Source organism: Lissotriton vulgaris, chromosome 1_1 (genome assembly GCF_964263255.1).
Source record: "Lissotriton vulgaris chromosome 1_1, aLisVul1.2, whole genome shotgun sequence".
NCBI lineage: Eukaryota > Metazoa > Chordata > Amphibia > Caudata > Salamandridae > Lissotriton > Lissotriton vulgaris.
In genome coordinates this window covers 350,395,072-350,418,329 of record NC_141685.1, presented here as the reverse complement: position 1 = coordinate 350,418,329, position 23,258 = coordinate 350,395,072, and the positions used below count along the sequence as shown (strand labels likewise).

The window sequence follows — 23,258 nt, the reverse complement described above, 5'->3', positions numbered from 1 at the left end:
AGCCACACAGGAGGTTAGCCAACTGCCCCTCGGAGTCGACATCTTTCTCTGAGGTACAAGGAGAAGGTTGGCCAGTCCTTCTGATCTCCTCTCAGGTCACAGACAGCAGGTACTGTCTACTTTTTTTCTTACCTAGGTCCAGAAGTGTTCCGTTCAGGTGTCTTGGGGTGCCAAATTTATGCCAGACACCAACAAATGGGTGGGGCTTACACCTGAGCACACCCTAACCAATGGGATAAATGTTCCTGGGGGCAACCCTACCCACTTATTCAGTAGCTCTTATTTGCCTTACAGCAAACAGGCTCAAAAGGTCATGTGTCAGGTCGTTTTCAAGATGGTGAAAGTCTTCAGCCACACTAAACTTGAGCTCTGAAATATGTGGGTGTGTAGGGAAGTGTACTATGGTAATCATTAGGGTCTTCCCACACCTAACACTAAAATCCAGTTTGTCGCAGGCAATGTAACCACATCAAAATCCAAGACAGAAGTGTGGTAGGACAAAAGCCGTGCCCTTCAGCAAACGGTAAGGAGATGTGCAAGAACTGCCCTGGCATCTTCTTCTCTCCCTTTCAAGTCTGCCAAAGTGTTACTTCTGGCTCCACAGACCTGTCAGGCAGAATGTGATACTTTGTTGTCAGCATAATATCCACAACCCCCACCCTTCATATTCTATTGAGCTCAGAGGAGTCATCTCTACTCATTCAGCTTGGCTTCTTGAGTGCTCCTGGGAAGAATGTCATACCTCTTTCACACCATTTTCCCTGAGCAGAGGACAACCGGGGAGTTACTTGAGAGTTAATGCAAATTAACCTCCTGGAACTTCAGGAAGGGAGTAGGTAACTTTTAAAAAGTTACTTTTCCTTAGTATTTATTAAAATTGGACTTCACAATGTAATTGGATTATTAATAACTATTGAAAATATTTGCTTAATTATTTTTCTAGTTGGTTCCATTCCCAAGACAGAACCATAGTGTTATATATAAACTCTGATTTTCTACATATTACAGCTAGGCATGCCTACATAGGGGTGGCTTACTAATATTTAAAAGGGAGGCATTAACTTGTCAAAAATGGCTAGCCAGCTACTGCACAATAGGTGCTGCAGGCCACAAGTGGCATTCAACTTCTAGGCCCCCGGTGCACTATCTATAACATTAATTAGGTGCTTACAGGCAAAGCTAAATATGCCAATTAGGAATAAGCTAATTTAGCCATACCCTACTCCTGGTTATAAGGTAGGGTGCAAAGCGTTCTAAAACCAGGAAAAATAGGGTCCAGCTAAAGATGAAAAATATGTGGTCACATGCAGAATAGTCAGATTTTCTACAAAGTGTCTAAACTTTTTGGCAGATAAGTGAACTGAGAAAACGAAAGGTGTTCATTGTCTCCAGGTCACATTTTACCAAATGTGAATGTCAGGATTTCAACCTATGTCCACCAGATCTGAAGTTTTCAAAGTTGCAATAAAAGTTATTTCCTTCCAAAAGACCATCGCAAGAAATAGTTAAAGCCAACCCAATGGGAATATTGCTGCATACAAACAGAATAGGTGGCTGCAAGTAGTCATCTACAAAATATCCATTTTAAATTTCTACATCGCACTTATTATATTCCACTCAAAATGTATAAATATAAGCTCGGAGATAATGCTCGTTGTGAAAGATGTGGAGTGGAAGGGGCCGACTTTTTGCATCTGGCCTGGAGCTGCAGTAGCGTAAACCAATACTGGCAGCAAGTGTTTGCAGCATTGACACAGATGATATCTGAGCCTAGAACAATATCTCCGATAGTCTCCCTGCTAGGATATACCAAACACATTTAGGTGGAATATCGAAAATATGCGTCACTTGGACTTCTACTGGCTAGGCACTGAGTGCATGCAAGTGGGGACAAGGCAGGGCTGCCAAGTTTAAGGAGTGGATCAAGGATCTCTTATTTTGGCAGGAGCAAACACTTGCTTATGCAGAGTTACTTCCACTTACCTCACGTCCAAAGGACATATGGGGCCCTCCTAAAGAATACTTATTATCCCACCCAATGGAAGTTATGAGTGACCAAGAGTCACGATGAGGGAGGAGATACAGGCATGAGATAGGACTCTTGATGGGTGAAGACAAGGACAGAGAGGTATACTTTCAAAAAGTGTCAGCACTCCGTCCATCATCTCCTTGTGTTTGCTTTGTTCGCTCTAAATTGGCAGGGTATGCCCAGACGTGGGTCCCTTGCTCACTTTGACATTGGATTCAGGCTAGCCTGGCTGAAGAGGGCTGTTAGCCCGAAACTGGTCCCAGGATGCTTGTTTCCGGTCCAGGGAAGACATGGCTTGGCAGTTCGGGCTGGACTGTTCCCATGAGGCACAGGGTCAAGACTGATTTGCACATAGCTGTGTCTGAACTGGGGTGGCAGAGTGAGCTAAAGAATGATGATGGATTCAACTCAGATCTGTGACTGGGGGTGAGTGCCTGAAAAGTTTCAGCACTTCGTCCATCATCTCCTTGTGTTTGCTTTGTTCGCCCTAAGTTGGCAGGGGATGCCCAGATGTGGGTCCCTTGCTCACTGTGCCACTGGATTCAAGTTAGCCTGGCTGAAGAGGGCTGTCAGCCTGAAGCTGGTCCCGGGAGGCTTGTTTCCGGTCCAGGGAAGACATGTTTGGCAGTTGGGGCAGGACTGTCCCCATGAGTCACAGGGTGAAGACTGATTTGCATATAGGTGTGTCTGAACTGGGGTGGCAGAGTGAGCTAAAGAATGATAATGGATTCAACCCAGATCTGTGACTGGTAGTGAGTGTTTGAAAAGTTTCAGCACTCCGGCCATCATCTCCTTGTGTTTGCTTTGAAGACAAGTAGTACACATAAAAAAGGTGGGGGGATGAAACTTGATTTATAATGTCTTAAATGTGGGGGGTCGGAACAAAACACATGCAAGAATAGCATGAGGGACATCTATGTGACCAGGGAACAAGCATTTAATACAGTTAATGAACTGAGAAGTCCATTTTATTGTATGATAAAATATAATAGATTTTGACACTATACAAGGAGAGATGGAAGTGGAACTGCCTGATACTGGAAACAGCAAACGTTTGGTTGCATATTTGTGATACAAATGCATAATTCTGCCAATGTACCCATGTTAAAATACATGATAAATGTTCAATAAAGAAAATTCAAAATTAAAAATATTATTATTATTATTATTTGGGACCCTCTCTGCTCAGAACAGCTCTGAATGTTTCATACATTTTCAGCTCATTCACCCACACCCTTGGTAACATGGCTCGATCATTGACAATGCTCTTCCTTGGTCAGCCTACATCTGGAGCCAGCCATGAAGCAAGCAGCCTCCCTGGCTGGTCAGCACTAGAGACCAGCAAGACTAGCAGCTTGAAGCGACTGCATATGGTGCAGTGGACTGATGTCTCGCCTTTTGGGGCTGTGAATACAGTGTGTATTATCAAGGGGGTTTATATTCACTTTTTTTTGCTTTAAAAGCCAAGAAAGCGGAGATAAAATTATCTCCTTATTACCTAGCTGTCCCTAACACCAGTTAGCGACAGCTAGTAGGAGATAGCGACCATCTTGGGCCCCACTTTGCATGTCAGAGAAATTTATCACTAATGACATGCAAAGTGGGCGTGCCAAGATGTTAGCGACTGGAAACAGTCGCTAACATCACTATCTCCTATTACCAACTTTTGGAGATATTCGCACTAAGCGCGAATATCTCCAAAAGCTAACACCTGCCCTGAGCAGTTCTTAGCCATGTTATCCAATGGGAGGTGGATAACATGGCTAAGAGCATTAGCTCGGTAATGCGTGAATATCGCGGACTTTTCAGCGATATTCATGCATAGCGACTGTTTTTTATCGCATTTGCGATAAACCTTGGTAATACCAAGGTTTATCTGCGATAAAAATCGCCGCAGGTCAGCGATAAATTTTTGTCTCTAACCAAGCAATAGCGATAATTATCGCTATTGCTTGGTAATATGCCCCAGGGACTCTGCGTCAAGTGGCACTAGGTTGTGATCGTACTGGCTAGACGCTCCACATGGATGGTCCAATCATGAAGGGAGCATATATTACTGCTTTGCACTGCATATTTGACAAGTGGCCTACATGCCAGAAAAGCAGAAAGACTAGTGGCCCGACCAAGGCCTCTAGCCCCAATCTATGTGGTTACACTCTAGCTAGTCTGTCAGAACCATTCGGGTACACTGTGCTGATGTTGCTTCTCTGTACTGCAAAGCTTGTGCTGCGAGCGACATATATTCAGACTCGCACTGCTTAGCAGCAGCTCCACAGGAATGATGCAGCCACAGAGGGATTACACCATGCCCGTTTTTTCTGCCCAATAAGGGGCATATGCTGAATAAGGACAAAGGCCTGTGCAGCTGAGCTGGGCCTATGTACTTTAAAAGGTTAGAAGGTTTGCTGGCATTTTCTTTAACCCACTCCACCTCTCAGGCAGGGGGCTGGACAGCCTGAAATGGATAAAAAGAAAAAGTGAGTAAACAAACTGTGTATTTTATAACTCTAGACAATGTAACTGTCCTGAAAGGTTAACGAGGGGCCCCTTGACAGGTGGGGGGGCCTGGGCCAGAACCTACTTTGCCCATGCCTTAAAACGCCTCTGACGTGGGGCTATTTGAGAACTATACATGAAACAGGATGAGACATTCTCTTAGGGTGAGGTGAGCCACCCGTTCCTCTGCTCTGCCCCTGCGAGATTCCATGCTCCCCACTCCGGTCATCCCGGAGATGCTTAACTCTTGAAACGGGACTTTTTATTGGCTGGATGGCTGCGCGCGCGCGAGTCAGCAAAGATCAACGCACGTGACCCACAGGGGAACAAAAGACCCAACGCAAACGCGGCCTAAACCGACGGCGTTATTTTCCTTAATAGCTGCCTAATTGGCAAACCAATTAATCTGCTCATCTGTGAAGGGAGAATTTATAGCAATAAGTAGCTCAATTTCTAGAAGTCGCTCTCCAAGGTAGCATTATAGTGGCCTTGTTTATTTCCTGCCCCCAAAAAATGCGCAGCAACGCCTCCACGTTAGCCCAGGTCAATTAGTGGACAAATTGGGCCATTATTAGCCGCTAACGAGGGTGACTGGCATCATTACCCTTCCAGTTTACGGGCAAACAGTTATTTTAATACCAGGACCAACAAATAAATCAGAGGCATCTGTTGCACTCCCTTGCCTGCCTCCAAGTAAATGATATTAAACGGGCCTCGGTTTCTGCCAAAATCTTAACCTCGGCCTAATGAGGTTGCCTAATACATCTCCAGCTGGTTAAAAGGGCGATGCGATTCAGTTTGTATTGATTTATCAGCTCAAGGGGGCAAAGCCTGGAACGTAGGATAGTCAGATCTTGCTTCTGTCTTATTTTATTTCTTAACAGTGTTTGCTTGAAGACTGGTTTAATTCATTTCCAAGCAAAATTAAAAATACAGATGCCCTTACCAGATGTCGGTCTAGGGAGGTGCGATAGCAACATTGTGCAAGTGAAGTTGTTTATATCGGTTCTTTTGGAAACATGCGTACGTCATATTTGCCAAGTGACTCAATTTCTTGTACAACAATTCAGCAAGTTGCTTTCTGTGATTTGTGGTTTTGCAGAGTTCTCCTATTTTCTTGACCTATGCATTAGTAACTCCTCAAGAATAAGTGTGTTTCTTTCCATTCTTTCAATCCTTTAATTTTAAGATCTTTCTATAACATTTTTTCCTTATGATATCAAACTGTCCTAAGATAGCCAGTGTACGCCCAGACGCAAGCATCCTACTGTGTGATAATGCCTTGTACTGTCTCCAGAGATGCATTCAATGTGTTATTGTTTCCCTCATAAAGGTATCATAGACTTTCTGGTGAGCGATCACCCGGTTGCCAGGATCTTAAGGGACCATCTAGTCTTCAAAGTGGCACCCATGTTGAACCCAGATGGTGTTTATCTCGGAAACTACAGGTATGTTATACCTCATTTTTGGAAAACGTTCCATGTAAATGTATTTTATAGGCAATGGGGGCACCAAAGCTAAATAATCTACGTGTCAGTGCTGAAACGAACTTGCTGATGCAGCTTTTCTTTTGTAGAAACAGGAGAGTACATTCACAACCTCTGACGAATAGGAGGTCTATGCGACCCAATTCATAAAGAGCCTCAGATCTCGTGACAGAATCTCTGCGATAGGAACTGCAGTGCGGCGCCACGCCACGACTGCGGAGGGTGTTTGTTAATCCAGCCCAATATGTATAACAGCTGTCCAACTTGGGTGTCTAATTTGGGTCCATCTGCCATCTATTAAATGGGGCCAGATTTGTAACGTGCCAGTAGTATGGAAATTGTGAGTCAAACACACCTGTTCCTAGAAGTGTGAATTGGACCACACCTACAACTCGAACATGTTGCTCGTGTTTTTTAAATTTTCAAATATTAAAGGGAGGCAATTTAATGTGTCGAGGAAGAGAACAAATGTTGTTTCTTGCTTTGGGTCTAGTTGTCCAAAATATTATTGCCTTTGGAACATTTGCCTGTTGTTCCATGTCAAGATAATGTCCAAGGAACTTTTAGACATTTGGTTCAACATTTAGATAAATATAGAAGTGAGGCCCCAGAAAGGCAAAGATTTTATACGTACTTTTCAGGACCTAAATAAGCGTTAGAGCTGTATGCGGTAAATTTATGTGTCTTAGCAGTAACATATAAATGTCAGAATTTCACACAATAGTTTGTGAGGGAGCAAGTGGATTGCATAATAACAATGGTAGAGTCCAGGAAAGGCTGCTATGTTAGGGGAGAAATGCTATGTTGAAGGAGATGGCTATGTTGGGTGAGGGGAAGAGGGTTAAGAGAGAGAGAGAGAGAGAGTAGACTACAATGCAAAGTTCTTGCACTGGGAAAGTCCTCTCCTTGCAGCAGAGGCAGTGCGTCAGTTCTGCTTGGGGTTGAATCGTGCAGCAGAAGAGATCCGTCGGTTCTGCTGGAAGGCAGAGAACCTTCAGGCCCACTTCCAAGGGCCCAGGATTGGGGTGGCACCACTTGGCAGGTAGAACTCACAGTTGCGGAGTCCAGGTGCTGATTAATAAGATACTATCCCTTGGAGTAATTCTGGTGGTCCAGGGTACAGGTTGCAGGTTCAATCCTTTTTACCCAGGCAGGTGGGCAGGAGGGCAGCAGGCCAGCACAGCAAGACAGAAGTGCTTCAGGTCAGCAGTCCAGCAGAGTGACAGTCCTTTCAGCAATACAGCAATCCTTCTAACTAGCAGAGACGTTCACAGTTCCAGAAGTGTATTAAAAAGTCGGAGTCTGGGGTCCAATATTTATACCTGGTGCCTACTTTGAAGTGGAGGAAGCCTCTTGAGGTTTTATCACCCTGGAGGTGATAGACATCTTCCTCCCTGTCCTGGCCTCAGCTTGTCGGGGGTCACAAAAGACTAGTGACAAACACTTTGTGAGAGTGCTCAGGCAGAGCCCATGTGATGTGCATGTGTGGTAGGTGACATTTCTTACCCCTCGTTAACTCAGAGTGGTCTATATTGCCAACCATTAGCTCCCCTGTGTCTTACTGTCTGGGAGCAATAAACAAAGACCAACTGCTAATTACATCTAGTCATATGAACCTAGATCAGGCATCAGGCAACAAATGGTTGGGGCAGGAAAATGCCACTTTTCTAAAAATGGCATTTTCAGAATAGTGATTAAAACCTGACTGTACCATTAAAGATGGCTTTTAATTGCAATTCCTTATGCATCAAACTTGATATTCCTACCTGCTTCCAATTGGAAGTTACAGCTTATTAAATTGAATAAGCTACTCCAATGTTATCATATGGAAGAGGTAGGACTTGCATAAGTGAAAAATGAATGTAGGAGTTGTTCACTACCAGGACATGTAAAACTTAAAAGTGAATGTCATACTTTTTAAATGCAGTGCAACTGCCCCCTGGGTTGTTCAGGGCCTACCCAGGGATGGACTTACATGTATTAAAAGGAAGATTTGGGGCTTTCCAAAGTTTTTGCCAGGTTGAAATGGCAGTTTAAAACTACACACACAGGCTGCAATGGCATGATTGAGACAAATTCAGTGGGTGGCACAATCAGTGCTGCAGGTCCAATAGTAGCATTTAATGTACAGGCCCTGAGTATATGAAGTACCACTTTACTAGGGGCTTACAAGTAAATTAAATGTGCCAATTTGATATAAGCCAACTTTACCCTGTTAAGGGGAGAGAGCACAAGTACTTTAGCACTGGTTAGCAGCAGTAAAGTGCACAGAGTCCTAAGGCCAACAAAAATAAATTCAGCAAAAATGTAATGTAATGTAATGTAATACGTATTTATTGGGCGCAACTGTCACCCAAAAGGGTATCCTGATGCTGTGACCAAAACATTACCGACAGATGTTACGCACTACACTACTCTTGGGAAGAGATAGCTTTTTAAACCCTTTTTAAAAGCCGCCAAATCCTGGCAGCTCCGCAGGGGCTGGGATAAGGAGTTCCAAAGTTTTGCAGCTGCAAAACTGAACGACCGACCGCCCATCCTCACCCTTTTAATCCTAGGAACAACTACCAGGAAGGCTGAGGAAGACCTCAGCGGTCTTGCGGTTGAGTACCTGGAGAAGAGATCTTGTAACATCACTGGCCCCAGCCCATGTAAGGCCCTGAAAACAAGGCAAGAGAGATTCTGAACAGGGGCACTGACGGATAAAAACGATTTGGGCGAAAGCCAAATTCAACCAAAGTGTGAAGTGGAGTCCTTTGGACATATTAAAGTGGACACTATAACAGAAGACCCCCGTAGAACCCCTATGCGGGTTGGAATTATCACCGCATACTAAATAAAAGAAAACAGAATTGAAAGTAGCCTTGAAAAAGTCGTTGGGTTATACTCCCGGTCACGACGAAACACGTGTCGGCTGTGTGGAGAACTTCCAGCTTTCAAGAATAAATATAATATCTGTAATACCAAGAACTACGTATTGTGATTGTGTCAAACGGGTGGCAACACCTATACATAACTATATTCTGATATACGTGTGCTAAGGAGTGTGTTTCTGCCAGAAGCGTATGCTCATTATTGGAAGGATTAGGTGGTGCCTTCTACCTTATAGCACCGTAAGAAATAACATCTGCACCAAGATAAATTGTGAGACTATCTAAGTGGCGCCAGGTAGCCCATAGAAACCACTAATTGTGCTAGAAGAGACCTTGAAATGAATCCGTTGCTGAACAGGCAGCCAATGAAGGTCCGAAAGCGCCAAAGACGATGACGCTGAGCGTGGACGAGAGAGGGCCAGCTTGGCAGCCATGTTCTGAATCCTCTGCAGCTTAAAAAACAAGATGTTGGGGCTCCTAGAAGCAGTGCGTTGCAGTAGTCTAACCTACTGAGGATGGTACTACGCACCACTTTTGTCCTTGCCGCAGTTGGAAGTAACAGCAGAATCTTCCGTAAAGTGCGAAGCAGGAGCATGCAGGTCGCCGTGGTTTTATTAACAAAAGCGTCAAGCTGCAGGCTAGGCCCGAACATGACGCCAAGATTACGGGCCGAGTCAGCAGCAGTCACTGTGCCCAAGATTGAAGAAGGCCAGAACCCATCAGGTAGAGGGAGAGTCAACCGGTCCAGGGAGCAGTGGAGCACCTCGTTCTTCGCTCCATTGAATTGGAGTGAGTTGTGGTGTAACCAATCTGCCGTTGCAGTCATGCAGCGGTGAAAGGTTTCCCTCGAAACCGCATCACCTCCTTCAAATAAAAAAATAAGTTGAGTGTCATCGGCATAGTTAATAACAGATATGCCGAATGACCTAATAAAACTTATTAGTGGACGAAGATATAGATTGAAAAGGATCGGGCTAATTGCCGATCCCTGAGGCACGCCCTGCTTTACATTCTTCACTGCTGACCGAAAAGGTGGAAGTGCCACAGCCTGCTGCCTGTTGCAAAGATAGGAAGTCAACCAGTCCAAGGCCAGACCAGTCACCCCGGCCTTCTGAAGTCTGCCCAGTAACACCGCGTGGTCAACCGTGTCGAACGCGGCCGACATGTCGAGCAGCACCAAAAATGCCGCTCTGCCCATGTCGACACGCGAGCGCAGGTCATCCAACACGGCCACCAGGGCAAACTCCGTATCGTGGGCCGGCCTGAAGCCAAACTGGGACGCGTCCAGGCAGGCATTGGTTTCCAGAAAGTTAGACAGGACCCTTGTAACCAATTTCTCCAAGATTTTTATAGAAAATGGCAAAAGCGAAATTGGCCTATAATAGGCCGGATTCGAAGGGTCCAAGGTGGCTTTTTTTAGCAGGGTTGAAACCACTGCCAGCTTCCAACTATCTGGAACTGTAGCTGTGGCAAGTGACTGATGGAATGGAGTGGTGGAAAGAGCTCAGCCTGAAACACCTTCCAAAACCTGTGGGGCATAGGATTAAGTGGGGAGCCAGAAGAGACACCATTTGCCACCAAACAGAAGTCCTCCAAGGAAAGAATAGGAAAACAGGTCAACAAGATCTGTCCTGACTCTGCCCCAGAAACTTCTGGGGTCGTTGTGCTGGCCAATTCTACAGAGGAAGGTACCAACGGTGTAGTCTGACCAGAGTCCGAAAGGGCAAGTAAAATGTTCCTAATTTTTTCCTCGAAGGCGGCGGCCAAGGAGTCACATAACTCCTGAGACGCCGGAATAGCTGACGCAGCGCAAGAAGGATTGGATAGGTTGTTCACAAGTTTGAACAATGCCTGGGACTTGTTCGTGGCCTTAGTCAAGGTATCCTCCAGGATCTTTGCTTTGGCCACCCGTATCTGCGTTTTATATTCTTGAAGGGCTTCCTTGTAAGCCAGTTTAGCAGATTCCAGATAGTGTCTTCTCCAAACACGCTCCGCCCGTTTACAGCAGAGTTTCTGCTTAAGGAGCTCACCAGAAAACCAAGGAGAGGCTCTCATAGGCTTGTCGTTTGCCTTACGCAAAGGGACCAACTTATCTAAAGATTCCAGGATCTGCTGGCATAGGACGGAGTAGCTCTCCTCCACGCTCTCCCCCAACGAGAAAATCCCAGGCAGTAGCGCGGGCAAACTCGTGCCCTTCAGGAGGCGCGACCATTGCCTGCTGAACTTATACCTACCAGGGACGCTAATGTTCAGCGAGCCTGCTGGTATGAGAATGGTGAAAAGGACGAATGCATGGTCTGTCCAGCATTGGACTGCAACCTCCTGGACTGAAACCGCAGAGCTATCCGCAAAGACCAAGCCCAGTGTGTGGCCCTTTGCATGAGTAGAGGAAGGCACAAGCTGGTCAAGATGTAAATTGCTACAAGCTTGGCAAAGCTCTCTATAAGCAAAATCTTGAGGGCCATTGGGCCACAGATTAAAATCACCCAGGATTAGAAATCTAGCATGCGAATTGGATAGATCGTAAACCAAATCAATCAGCTGCTGGAGAGATGAAGCTGTCATAGACGGTGGTCTATAGCACAGGAGACCAGCCAATAGTACACCACCCTGGCTCGTTAAAGAGAAGCCCATGAGCTCAAACCCCAAGACCTCTCTAACAACGAGCTGTGATAGGGCAAGTGAGTCTCTAAAAAAAAAGCCCACTCCACCACCTCTCCCTGTGACTCGCGGGATATGCTTAATCGTGTACCCCGCGGGACAAGCCCACCCGAGCTCCACTCCACTGTCCGCCCTGGTCCAAGTCTCGGTCATAAATAGGACATCCAGCCTTGATGATTCGATTAAAAGGGCGATCTCTGCATGGTGTTTGCAGAGTGAGCGGACATTTTGCAGCCCACATAAAAGAGTCCCCTGAGAAGGAGTGGGGGTGGTTAGCCGCCTACCCGTGCCAGAATGGGGATCCAACAGACATAGCTCTTCCCTGGAATACACCAAGGTATTAGTGGCAATAAGGGCAGCATGGCTAGCGCTAGACGCGTCCGGAACGCGAACGGACGCAAACGGGCTTACCTCAGGCGCACCTCCAGCGTGTCTACGGCGCGCCCGCTGCGCGCCCACGCTGCACGCTTGGTCATCCATCCCCTTTTATAATATACCGTGCGGAAGTCCTGTTAGTCGAGCCTCTAGACCCGCTAGAAGATGGCGCCTGAAACTGGCCCAAAGCAAGATAACCCCTACCCAAGATGGCGGCCAAAGACGCCGCGAGCAGTTCCCAATGGCCCCCTACCTAAGCCCCGCAAAGTGCGGGTGATCCAACAATTAAGGTGCAGGTAAGAACCTCGCTATGAGTCCCCCAATGTCCAGTGGATGAAAGCGCCTGCAGACTAGGAAGCAGCGCGAACTATGTGGCAGCGCAAGAGAAGTAAAATAAATTAAAAGTAAAAATCACTGGCAGCTAACGCTGAGAGAGGCGTGCGCGCAGTAAGTGTCGATCTGACTGGGATCCCTAAAGGAGCCGCTTAAGTACACTCTCCAGTGCGCGGGAGTCCTGTTAGTCGAGCCTCTAGACCCGCTAGAAGATGGCGCCTGAAACTGGGCCAAAGCAGGATAACCCCTACCCAAGATGGCGACCAAAGACGCAGCGAGCAGTTCCCAATGGCCCCCTACCTAAGCCCCGCAAAGTGCGGATGATCCAACAATTAAGGTGCAGGTAAGAACCTCGCTATGAGTCCCCCAATGTCCAGCGGATGAAAGCGCCTGCAGACTAGGTAGCAGCGCGAACTATGTGGCAGCGCGAGAGAAGTAAAACAAATTAAAAGTTAAAATCACTGGCAGCTACTGCTGAGAGAGGCGTGCGCGCAGTAAGTGTCGAAAAATAAAATGAGGAAGGCAAAACGGCTGTGGATAACACTGGAGAAAGGGCCAAGTCCAACATGCTCTACTGAAAATAATAAAGCAGACACCACCACCATGTGGTAGTGAGTGCAGGTGTTTAGAAATAAGTGCCAGTGTATAGCACTGGCAAACACTGGCGCATATTGAATAGGAGAATGCTCAAGAACTTGCTACCATTCACAATACATACAATCCATTCTTTATTTGTAAGGTTGCTAGGGAGTAGTCTTTGTTGAATAATTTGGTATCTTGATAATAAATTGGGTATGCCCATGGACATGAAACAAGCCTAGAGATGCTGATTATTGATCAGGTGTGGTTTAGCAGAGGAGTGAATCCAAAGTAAGTATATTCCCCTGTGACCTGTTTTATCAACACAAGGACCCTGACAGATGCTTGTTGTAGATTTCATCAGTTGACATTCCCTGCAGCCTTACTGACAATGGTTTGCTTGAGAGAGCTGGGATTTACTTTTATAGTGATAGATATGGGCTTAAAATTCCCAGAATGCAAAGAGCTGATGGCTAAACAGTTAAGAGCAGATGAAGAAGTCAAACGGTGCATGGGGCCTCCAGGCATCAATGGATAACCTTGCAAACTGCGTGCACGCGTAGAGCATTATAAAAACCAATCAGAAAGAACAAGCATTATATGGGTGCAATTTGTTCCAGGAGAAATGCTGGAATTATTGAAGCAGAGAAGTATTACACGCCCCACAATAATATTGTGGCTAAATTGAATATATCAACAGGGTCCTGAAATAATGTATCCAGACAACTCTGAGGAGCAGTATCCTATTTAAGGAAGTCAAGGTCTCCATGTTGTGGGCTTCTCAGCGGCTAGCCATTTCCCAAATGTGGGATTTATGTTTCTTCAGGACAGGAGAGTACTGTCCAAAGTTACAGCCTATTGGCTGAAGTTACAGAGAATGAAGGACAACTTTGCTAAATCCGAGGATTATATGAATAATATCAAGAGAGCTGGAGTGCAGAAGGTTTAAGTAAATGTTTACCATGATCATCACCATAAGAGAGATGGATTGACAGGCAGGTGATGGTATTCAAACTACAAGGTGATGTCCATCTGTGTTGTTTTTGACAATTTGTTTACCACACAAAAAGAAAGGAGGAATATATATCCCACTTCGACCTCTTATAAAGGCATAAACACACAACAGAGAAGTAGGGCTCGTGAAACTCAATCTGTGTAATCTATTAAGGTCCAGGGGAAGATAACCAGGCGTCTAAAACTACCCTCACACACAGCAAGCTGTGTCATGTTTCATCATAGGGCTGCTGACACACCTCCGCACTAGCCAACGCTGGAGGTGGAGCAATGGGGAGGGGGAAGACAGTTCAACACATACAGAAAGTACATAGAACGGGATCAAAATGTGACTAAAGGTGCAGAAATAGTGATATAAAACTGGATCAAAGGATGTCCTCAATCTAACTTTAATTATGGACTCCCTGCCCAGAATACAAAGGAAGAGGTCAAAAATTTGACCAGTGGATGAAGGTATGGTAAACTTTAATGAATCACCTACTCCTCCACTCTGCAAACAAACGTCGACCTGTTTCAGCCAAAAAAAGATTCAATTAATCATTACCCCGCCTTTCTTCAGGACTTTCTCAAGGAAAAAAAGATCCAATGGGTTCTAGCCATACCTCCTTGGTCCAGGAGCAGGGAATAAGCAACCCCTTTCAAGGACTACTCCCTACAAATATGTTGGGATGATTTCCGTGGGGAACCAAGTTTTTCGTAATGCAACACGCAAACTGGCGGGGAGTGAGAACAACTCCCTATAGTCAAACTTTCGTCAAGGTAAGTTGTTCACTACCAGATTGTCCCTCCCGTTGTCGTGTCGCCAAAGGTTTACAATGATCATCACCATACGGTAAGAGATGGCAGATGATGGTATTCAAACTGCAAGGTAAAGTCCATCTGTTTTGTTTTTGACAATAACAGCTCTTTCATCAGAGAAATTAATCACTTTTTGTTGGAATATGTGAAGGGAGGTGAAAATGAAAATAAAAAGAAAGGAACGGGCTATGAGGGGTTAGGGGGCAATGAGGGTCAAGGGTCAGGCTGCATGCTGCATGCCGCATGCAATGTTTTCCCGGAATATGGGTCTGAATTTGTGGCCCCTTTTGCACTGAATTACAAAGGTGAGCAACACATTTGCCCTTCCCAAGAAGTAGATTGCGCTTGCATGCTCTGTGAGTAAACAAACAACACGAATAACATACATTTTTTACTTCTACATTTGCAGTTTCTATTTATAGCTAAACTTCGACTTTTTTTGTAATTGTCATGTCACAATGCAACCCATAAACGAGCTGCAGGTGTGTGGGGGTTTCTTATGGAGGTTGAACAGTTGATTAATGGCTCATCCAAGTGGAGAAGATTTATTTATTTCTTTTGGTCATACCCAAGAGTGAGGCTGATTCAATGCTTGTTTTTTGCAAATTACCTTCCTTGCAACTGTGAGACATCAAAGGAGAGTGAGTTGGAGAGGGACTCCGGGAACTGTGCCCCTTGTCCAGAATGGAGGATATGCCAATATCCCATTTGTGGTCTGGGCAATCCATAGGTTATTAAGGGCTTGGGGTTTTTTACACGTAGAAAAAGTGGTGCATAAATGCACAGAGTCAACATATTGGGGTGTCCAAGGAATTGCAACCCTCCACTGGAAGCAGCTCGATGCGTCACGTTTTGTTGCCACCATTATTGAGATACGCTGACCGCGTTATATAGCAGGATGTATCCCTGCTTCATTATGGCAATGCTGATTTAGCTGGAAGTAAAAAATTGAAAATGCACGTTTTGGATAAAAATTAAGTGTTATGTCTGTGGTTCATTTTATAGCCTTTTACTATTCTTATGTAGGTTACATTTGTTTTCGAGTTCTTTTTGTTTAAAAAAATAAATAAAGTTTATTTCAACAAAGATAACCCAACCTGCACTTGCAGCATGTCAAAGTGCCCCGATGACTTAACACAATTTTATTGCATAAAGAAGAGCTCCCACCCTCCCCATCGGATTGAAGAGAAAGTAAAACAAGCATTTGCAATGCAATAGGTCTCTCATTTGCAAGAGTTAGAGCTATTGGCGTTGTAAATTACAATGTCTTTTACCTATATGTTTTGGCATGGAGTGTGATGGGTGCTTGTAAGGTTGTGACTGAGTCAGTTACCTATAAAATTGTTTACTTATAAACAACCAATTAGGGTGAAGCAGCCAGTGTTAAAGGCCAAACGTCACTGTGTCTGCAAGAATAGTTTAAAAAATATATATTTTATTTTTGCATTTCCAGAATAACATTCAACGTATGCGTAGTGCACGCAACATTACCCCTGTGTAACAACAGGTTTATTGGTTTACAGCATAACATTGTACATCCAGTCCCATATATTAACCCACATTTATGTACATTACACCAATAATGTTCTTAGGATGAACTCAGACCTCTAGTGACATCTTGAGAGCCAGACAATAAATAGGCAGTTAGAGGTGACCAAACATCTTTGGACCTAGAGGGTGCAGGGAGTCCTTCAGCATAGTATCCCAGTTGGTCTCTACAGAACACCAAGTCTTGTATCCAGATTTTATATTTCGGTACCTGTTTACTGTCCCTTGTTTGAGATACTTTCCTCTTTTCTAGTAATGATGCAATCAGCACCAGTCGCCTATTCTCTGCTTTTAAGCGCTTCACCAGCCCTAGAAACAGATCCGAGGGAAACAGTCCACTTTCTCCAACACCATAATTGTTAAGGCTTGTGTAACCAGCATCCAAAATTTACTGACCCTAAAACAATCCCAAGCAAGATGGCGGAAATCCTCCTCTTGTGTCCCACATTGTTAGCAGCTAGCCAGCTCTCCCAGACTGTACCTGTGCAATTGAAGGGGTGTGTAGTACAACCGTTGTAAGTATTTAAAATGAGTTACGCGTAGATTACAGTTAGCCGTCAGATGTCTGGTCATGGAGCAGCTGAACTCCCATTCCTCTTCGCTAATAGCGTCACCCAATGCCTGCAAGAATAGTTGACCATGTGCTAGATGTTAATGGTAGACTGATAGATCATAGGCTTGGCTGGGGGAGATAAATCATACCTGCAACTGCACCGTAAGAGCCTTATTTGTGTTAATATACTTTGTGAAAACCCAATGGTGAGAGAAACAGGAATTACACAAATTAACGTATGCTCAGTTGGATTACCTGACAGCTATTTGATTATTGGTTAATCCAATCAACAAGTACTATATTTCCCAATAAATACAAACAATAAACATATGAAAAAAATAGAGGTACTATTGGCTGAGCAATATTTTAGTAAATGAAGGTACAATCAGTTTCGTTTTTAAAATAAACCTATCCCTATAACCCCTTTACAATGGCAAACCCTCTGCTGAGATTAACAGAGGCTGCCATAAATCAACCATGTGCGCTGACATTACTGAAAAGCACACTAGGTTCCCAACAAATAAACAAAGGAACCTTTAAAGCCTCCGCATGCTCACTTAATATCAAAATGTATTGAACATACTGGAATTAAAAAACATCTCTCATGAACTATGTACCTTAAAGAACACATGAAAAAAAAGAAACAAAACTTTAAAGCTTTTACATGGTGACTCAAAATACAAAGGTAATCATAATAACAACAAACAACGGGGTCAGATGGCAGATCTTCATTACACACAAAAATGTTATTTAAAGACCACACAGTTGTTGCATTTCCTGACTCCTTTGGAAATAACTGCCCTTTCTTTGGTCTCCAGTTTTACCCCAGTGTTTCTCCGCCTAGTCTGGGGAGAAAAAAAACCCAATGTGTGACGCCCAACGTAAAACGAGTAGGGAATATGCTGGGAGTTCACCATTCCCTCCTAAAAGAGGTACAGTGTGTACCTGCTTCTCACAGACCGACTCTCCTACAACCAGCACCACCACTTCCCTACCCTTCCACTGTGGGGAAAGTTCTGCCCACCTTAATTTTCCAACAAAAACAAAAAGAATGTAGGAAAAGTGGACCTTTCCTTTTGGGGATCAAGTCGCATGAACTCACCCCAGTCATTCAGCTCGGCGGCAGCAGTAGGTGCCATGCTCCAGCGAGCAGCAGTCAAGGGGGTTGTGAGCGGCGCTGGACCTGGGGATCTGGGAGGTGTGACATCATAAAACCAACACACAAAGAAATCAAATAGAAATAATTTAATGCAACTCACTCATGCACCGCCGGAAATGGCATGATTTTGCAAGGAAGTTCAGCGTAGTCCCCCGTAAAACAAAGCCCAAAACCAAACATGAAAAATTGCAAAAACAGTAAGGTAGGTATAGGGAGGACCGCACCTGTAGAGAGGGAGCTTGAATAGAACACAGAAATGTTGGCGCAATGTTATCACAAAATACAGTTTTAGCATTGGAGATGCATGTCTTATCTCCCTTAGCCTTTTTCGGGGAATCGCAGGCAAGAGCTATCCCCCCCCACACTTCAGTGCCAATTCTAACAGGCTTTCCCCCTGCTGTTTGAGACATCCTCTTAAAGGCCAAGATTATCAACTTTGCAATTTGGGACGCTAGTGGTAAAGTGAGTATAGGCAAAACAGCCTCTCCACAATTCTTTCCGATAGGGATCAAATATTTGGTATCCTGCTTTCTGATCGACCCTACTGTGCAATGTCTCGCAAGCCAGGTATTGCTTTCCTTTAGCACAGATTCAACTGCTTGAGAGAGATTTGGTGCCATGGTTGTAGCTTAGTCAGTGAGATATGGGTGGTGTGAACCTCAAATTTTTCAACTAAAAAAGCAGTGGGCTGCTGGGTGGAGCATTGAGATGATCATGGTTCAGGATGGACCCTTTCTGAGAGGAACCGGGTAAGTACCGATTTGCATTTGGTGGGCCTATGTCTGGAGTGATACAGTGAGTGAAAAATGAGAAGCTGGAATGCTACCCCAAGTGATTGCCACTTGTTAGACTATTTGCAAACAATTCATCCCATCACCTTTTGGGTATTTGATTGCCAGTATTGACCTGGAAACCTGAAACTGGTGCAAATTTTTGGACCTACTACTGCCAATGTTTGTGAATTTCAAATAGTAATACATTTTCAACCATTCGAGAAGTACTTATATGGATGCAGATTTCTATTTTTTGGTGTACCAGTTGTGAGGATTGTGGTGGAGTATGTGGTGTGGTTGGGTGACCTCACTGTGTAATACACTCACAAAACCATCTTGGGTCCAGACAGGCTCGTTTATAGAACCTCTAGCCCAAACCTGGGCAGCTGTGACTTCAAGCAGCAAGGCATAAACAAAGGAACTAGTGCAAAGCATTTAGACGCACCAAACAACAGAATAAGAAAGTCACACAATACAAAAGAAATCCAACACCAATTTATAAAAATAGACGATATTTTCATATATTTTTAGCCACCAAGATAAGCAAAATCCACCAGGATTAGTTGAAGCAAGCTTGACTCTGAAGATATCTGAACCCTTTGCTTGGTGTGGGGGGCTTGGCTGCCCTCTCTAGAGGTGTGGCTACCAATGGGCTACACACCAACGAAAAAAACAGTGTAGCAACTGGTTTTCCCTCTCTGTTCTCTCCCCCAGCCCATTATTTGAACGTAGGGGCAGCTCCTCTCGAGTGCGATTGCCATTTGCCCATGAAAGGCGGCTTCTCCTTTAAAGCTCGCCTTTTTGGCCAACACCCTCTGTGGCAGGCCTCTTTTGTTTCTGTACTTGTGAGTCATGTGCACTCCTCCCCAGAAGGGCAGAAGTCTGTCTGAGGCTAGCATCTGTGAATTGCCACCGGAATAACTGGGGAACAGAGTATCAACTTTCTAAAAGTGTATTTTCCTTAAAATGACATTAAATCTGACTTTGGCATCAAGTCGAGTTTGATGCAAAGAATATTTTGATACCTTGACATACCAGCTTTAGTTGTCCCATTCAGAAGTTAGCAGCGCTGAGATGTCAACCTGTAACTCTGTACTTGTAAATAGAGCTTCTAGCCTTTCCACAGTAAAAACAGCAATTTGGGCATTTTACTGTTAGGACATTTTAAAGTACATGTCCTACTTATACAGCTCCCTGCCTGAGGGCTCACTAGGCTTTCGTTAGGAGGGACTTACATATATCTTTAAGGGAAGTGTGGGCTTTGCTATGGGTTTAAATCGCAAATACTAACTAGCAGTTTTAAAACTTCTCTTCCAGTCTTTAGTGGTGGGCTGGGAGTAAGCATGGGCGAATTTTGCGAATCTCGCGTTCGCGAATTTTGCGGATTTGCGAACTCGCAATCCGCAAAATCCGCGAATTCTCGCGAATTTGCGGATTTTTTTTTTGTGTTTGCGCGGGTTTCTGCCAGTTCGCGAGGGTTTTGTACAATGTCGCAAATTGCGAACTTACCTGTCGGGTCGCAAGTTTCGCGAACTTGTTGTTTCTACGTGTCCAGCCTGTTTGGGACACTCTTCTTCATCACTGCCACTCTCTGTCACCACTGCCACTCTCTGACTACTCATGCCACCCTCTGGCCCACCCATGCCACCCTCTGTTTCATCACAGCACCCTCTGGTTGTCCAGTCAGTGTACATTATTGTGGCAACGCAAGCACACCTTCCCTGCCTCAAGTGACCTGAATTAATTTGGGGCTGATTAATGTGTCACAGAATATTTTTTTAGCTGGCACCTGCTTCCTTAGTGCTTCCTGATTAGTGATCTTTTGCACTTGCTAAGTGCTTTCATTGTTGCAAAATTAGTTACAACACATGCCCTGCCCCAACTGACAATAATGAATTAGGGGCTGATTAATGGATTTGAACCTCCAGCCTGGCTCCTGCTTGTCTCCCTTAGCTGTAATTCAGGACCTTTGTGGCATATGTGTAACTATTCTGAGGTTCAGAGCAGGGTCACATAATAGTTGCAACTGGCAACTGAACTCTGGAGGGGCCCCTCAGGAAGCACTACAGGAAATGGCTACTAATGATGAGCCTGAACTTTTGAACCTGGTAAGTAGTTTCAGTTTTGCTAAGATCGTATTTCTGCAATTTTGCACTTATTCGCGGGGCGCGAAGTTGTACTGGGAAGCCGCGAACTCACACGAACAGTGCGAGCAGTGCGAGCAAAATCCGCTGCTCGCGGATTTGCGGATTTTGCGGGAGATTCGCGAATCTCGCGGATTGCGAATTTACCGTAAATCCGCAAAATCCGCAAGCGAAACGGATTTTCCGCCCATGCTTAGCTGGGAGCTACGTTGTGCTTTGTCACATTCAGGGTAGCACAATCACTGCTGCAGCCCTGGATGGATACTCTAACGTATTTGCTCTGGACTTGTAAGTGGGTTAACTTATGCAAATTAGGGGTATCCAATTCAACTAAGATTTTGAGAAGGGTTAGAACACTGGCCCTAAAATCTGGTTAGCAGGCCTCAGTTTGCTCTCAGAGTAAAAAAAAAACCAGCAACATCAGTCCAAATCTTTGGGGGTAACCATGCAAAAAGAGGCATTTCCTTGCCCCAGTCACTATGTATATTTACGTTCAGTTCCAAATAATGGACAACTTAAAACCTCCTGGTGAAATGAGAGCAGCAAGAAGAACACTCCCAGACATTACAGAACTGACTCAGGGCTCGCACACCTAACTACCAAGCCAAGAGTGCATTGCAGGGTTGTCACGCCCTAAACTCCCCCCTGAAGTTACGCCCCTGTCCGTCCCACCTAGGCCTGTAGTTCTGCCTAGAAATTCATGACTATAGTCACGTACCAGATAACGTCCTGGTTTCCCTGCCCTCTGATCACTTTTTATAAATGTATTTTCACTGCACGCACTTTTCTTGGTCTCTGTTATAAGAAAACTTGATGGTAGAGCTGCCAAATCGATGATTGTGGGCAGGGCTCCATATTTCTAGTCCTCACCTTTTACAAATCACTTTATCAAGTGACTGGTGGCTCCAAGTACTAGTCTTGGGTTGCAAATAGATGTGGTCACACCAGCAAATTATAAGGTAGATTCAAGCCAGAGCCTGGCCAAAGGTCTGGCTTGCTCTAAGAATCCATGCACAACCCAAGCCATGAAAACGTTTGTAATTTATATTGTACAACAAACATAATGTAGAATATAATCCAGTCTCTAAAAAGAAGTGTATTTCTTTAACATGTGGAAGGTTTCACATTTGTACATCATATTATATTGTTACATTGATAGAGATTTTTTAAAAGTGATGTTAAACAAGAATTTCGCAGCGTTAATTCCTCACACCCAACGCTAATGCCATTAGTGAACTAAGAGGCAAGTCAGTAGCTATGTAAACCCTAAACGTGGGCTTGGGGGCATATTATCAAGGGGGTTTATCTCCGCTTTTTTGGCTTTAAAAGCCAAGAAAGCGGAGATAAAATTATCTCCCTATTACCTAGCTGTCGCTAACACCAGTTAGCGACAGCTAGTAGGAGATAGCAACCATCTTCGGCCCCACTTTGCATGTCAGTGATATTTATCACTAATGATATGCAAAGTGGGCGTGCCAAGATGCTAGCGACTGAAAACAGTCGCTAACATCGCTATCTCCTATTACCAACTTTTGGAGATATTCCCGCTAAGCGTGAATATCTCCAAAAGCTAACACCTGCCCTGAGCAGTTCTTAGCCATGTTATCCAATGGGAGGTGGATAACATGGCTAAGAGCATTAGCTCGGTAATGCCTGAATATCGCTGACTTTTCAGCGATATTCATGCATTGCGGCGATTTTTATCGCATTTGCAATAAACCTTGGTAATACCAAGGTTTATTTGCGGTAAAAATCGCCGCAGCTCAGCGGTAAATTTTTGTCTCTAACCAAGCAATAGCGATAATTATCGCTATTGCTTAGTAATATGCCCCTAGAGTCTTATAGTCGATTGAGCAACATTATAGTCTATTAAATCAGACATAAGTGGTGCTTGTACAACACACATCTTGAACTCAAGTATGTAAAAGTCTCTCTCTATCCCCCTCTCCTTCCTTCCTCCATCCCTCCCAGACCCAAATACCAAGCCATGAATGCATTTAATTGGGGGAGAGTGGCAGCCCCTCCCCTGAAGATTTGGGCCTGGTTGGTGGGGCTTTAACTGGTGCATATTTTCATCACTTCTAGCCTATTGCAATCTCTACAGCATTGCCTTTTAATGAATGAAACCTGCTTTGTTTATGCTGGATATCAACACAATTCAGAAAAGGGGGTGGTGATGGACAGAGTATCTGAATTAAGCAGAGCACTCGTACCCAGTCAACAGACCGTTTTTTAGCTCAATGCACCATCCCAGCTCAGAACCTGGCTACATGCAAATTAGTCTGGCCCTGGCCCAGTGCATCATGGGAACAGGGCAGACCAAACTACCAAGCCAATTCTTTTACTGGAAAGGAAACAAGCTTCCGGGGACCGGTTTCTGGCATTACAGCCGTCTTCGTCCCGGCTTGCTTGAATCCTGATGGTGCAGTGAGCAAG

General features: G+C 44.7%; 1 protein-coding gene across 1 annotated transcript in view; it reads left to right on the top strand.

Annotated features, from left to right (window-relative positions):
• The window catches only part of LOC147747165 (cytosolic carboxypeptidase 6-like), a 2,097,334-nt gene that overhangs the window by 168,080 nt on the left and 1,905,996 nt on the right, over positions 1-23,258 (top strand). The window contains exon 2 of the mRNA XM_086936177.1: positions 5,859-5,973. Within this exon, the coding sequence (XP_086792303.1) occupies positions 5,936-5,973 (38 nt within the window). The 5' untranslated portion in view covers positions 5,859-5,935. The remainder of the gene's footprint in view (positions 1-5,858; positions 5,974-23,258) is intronic.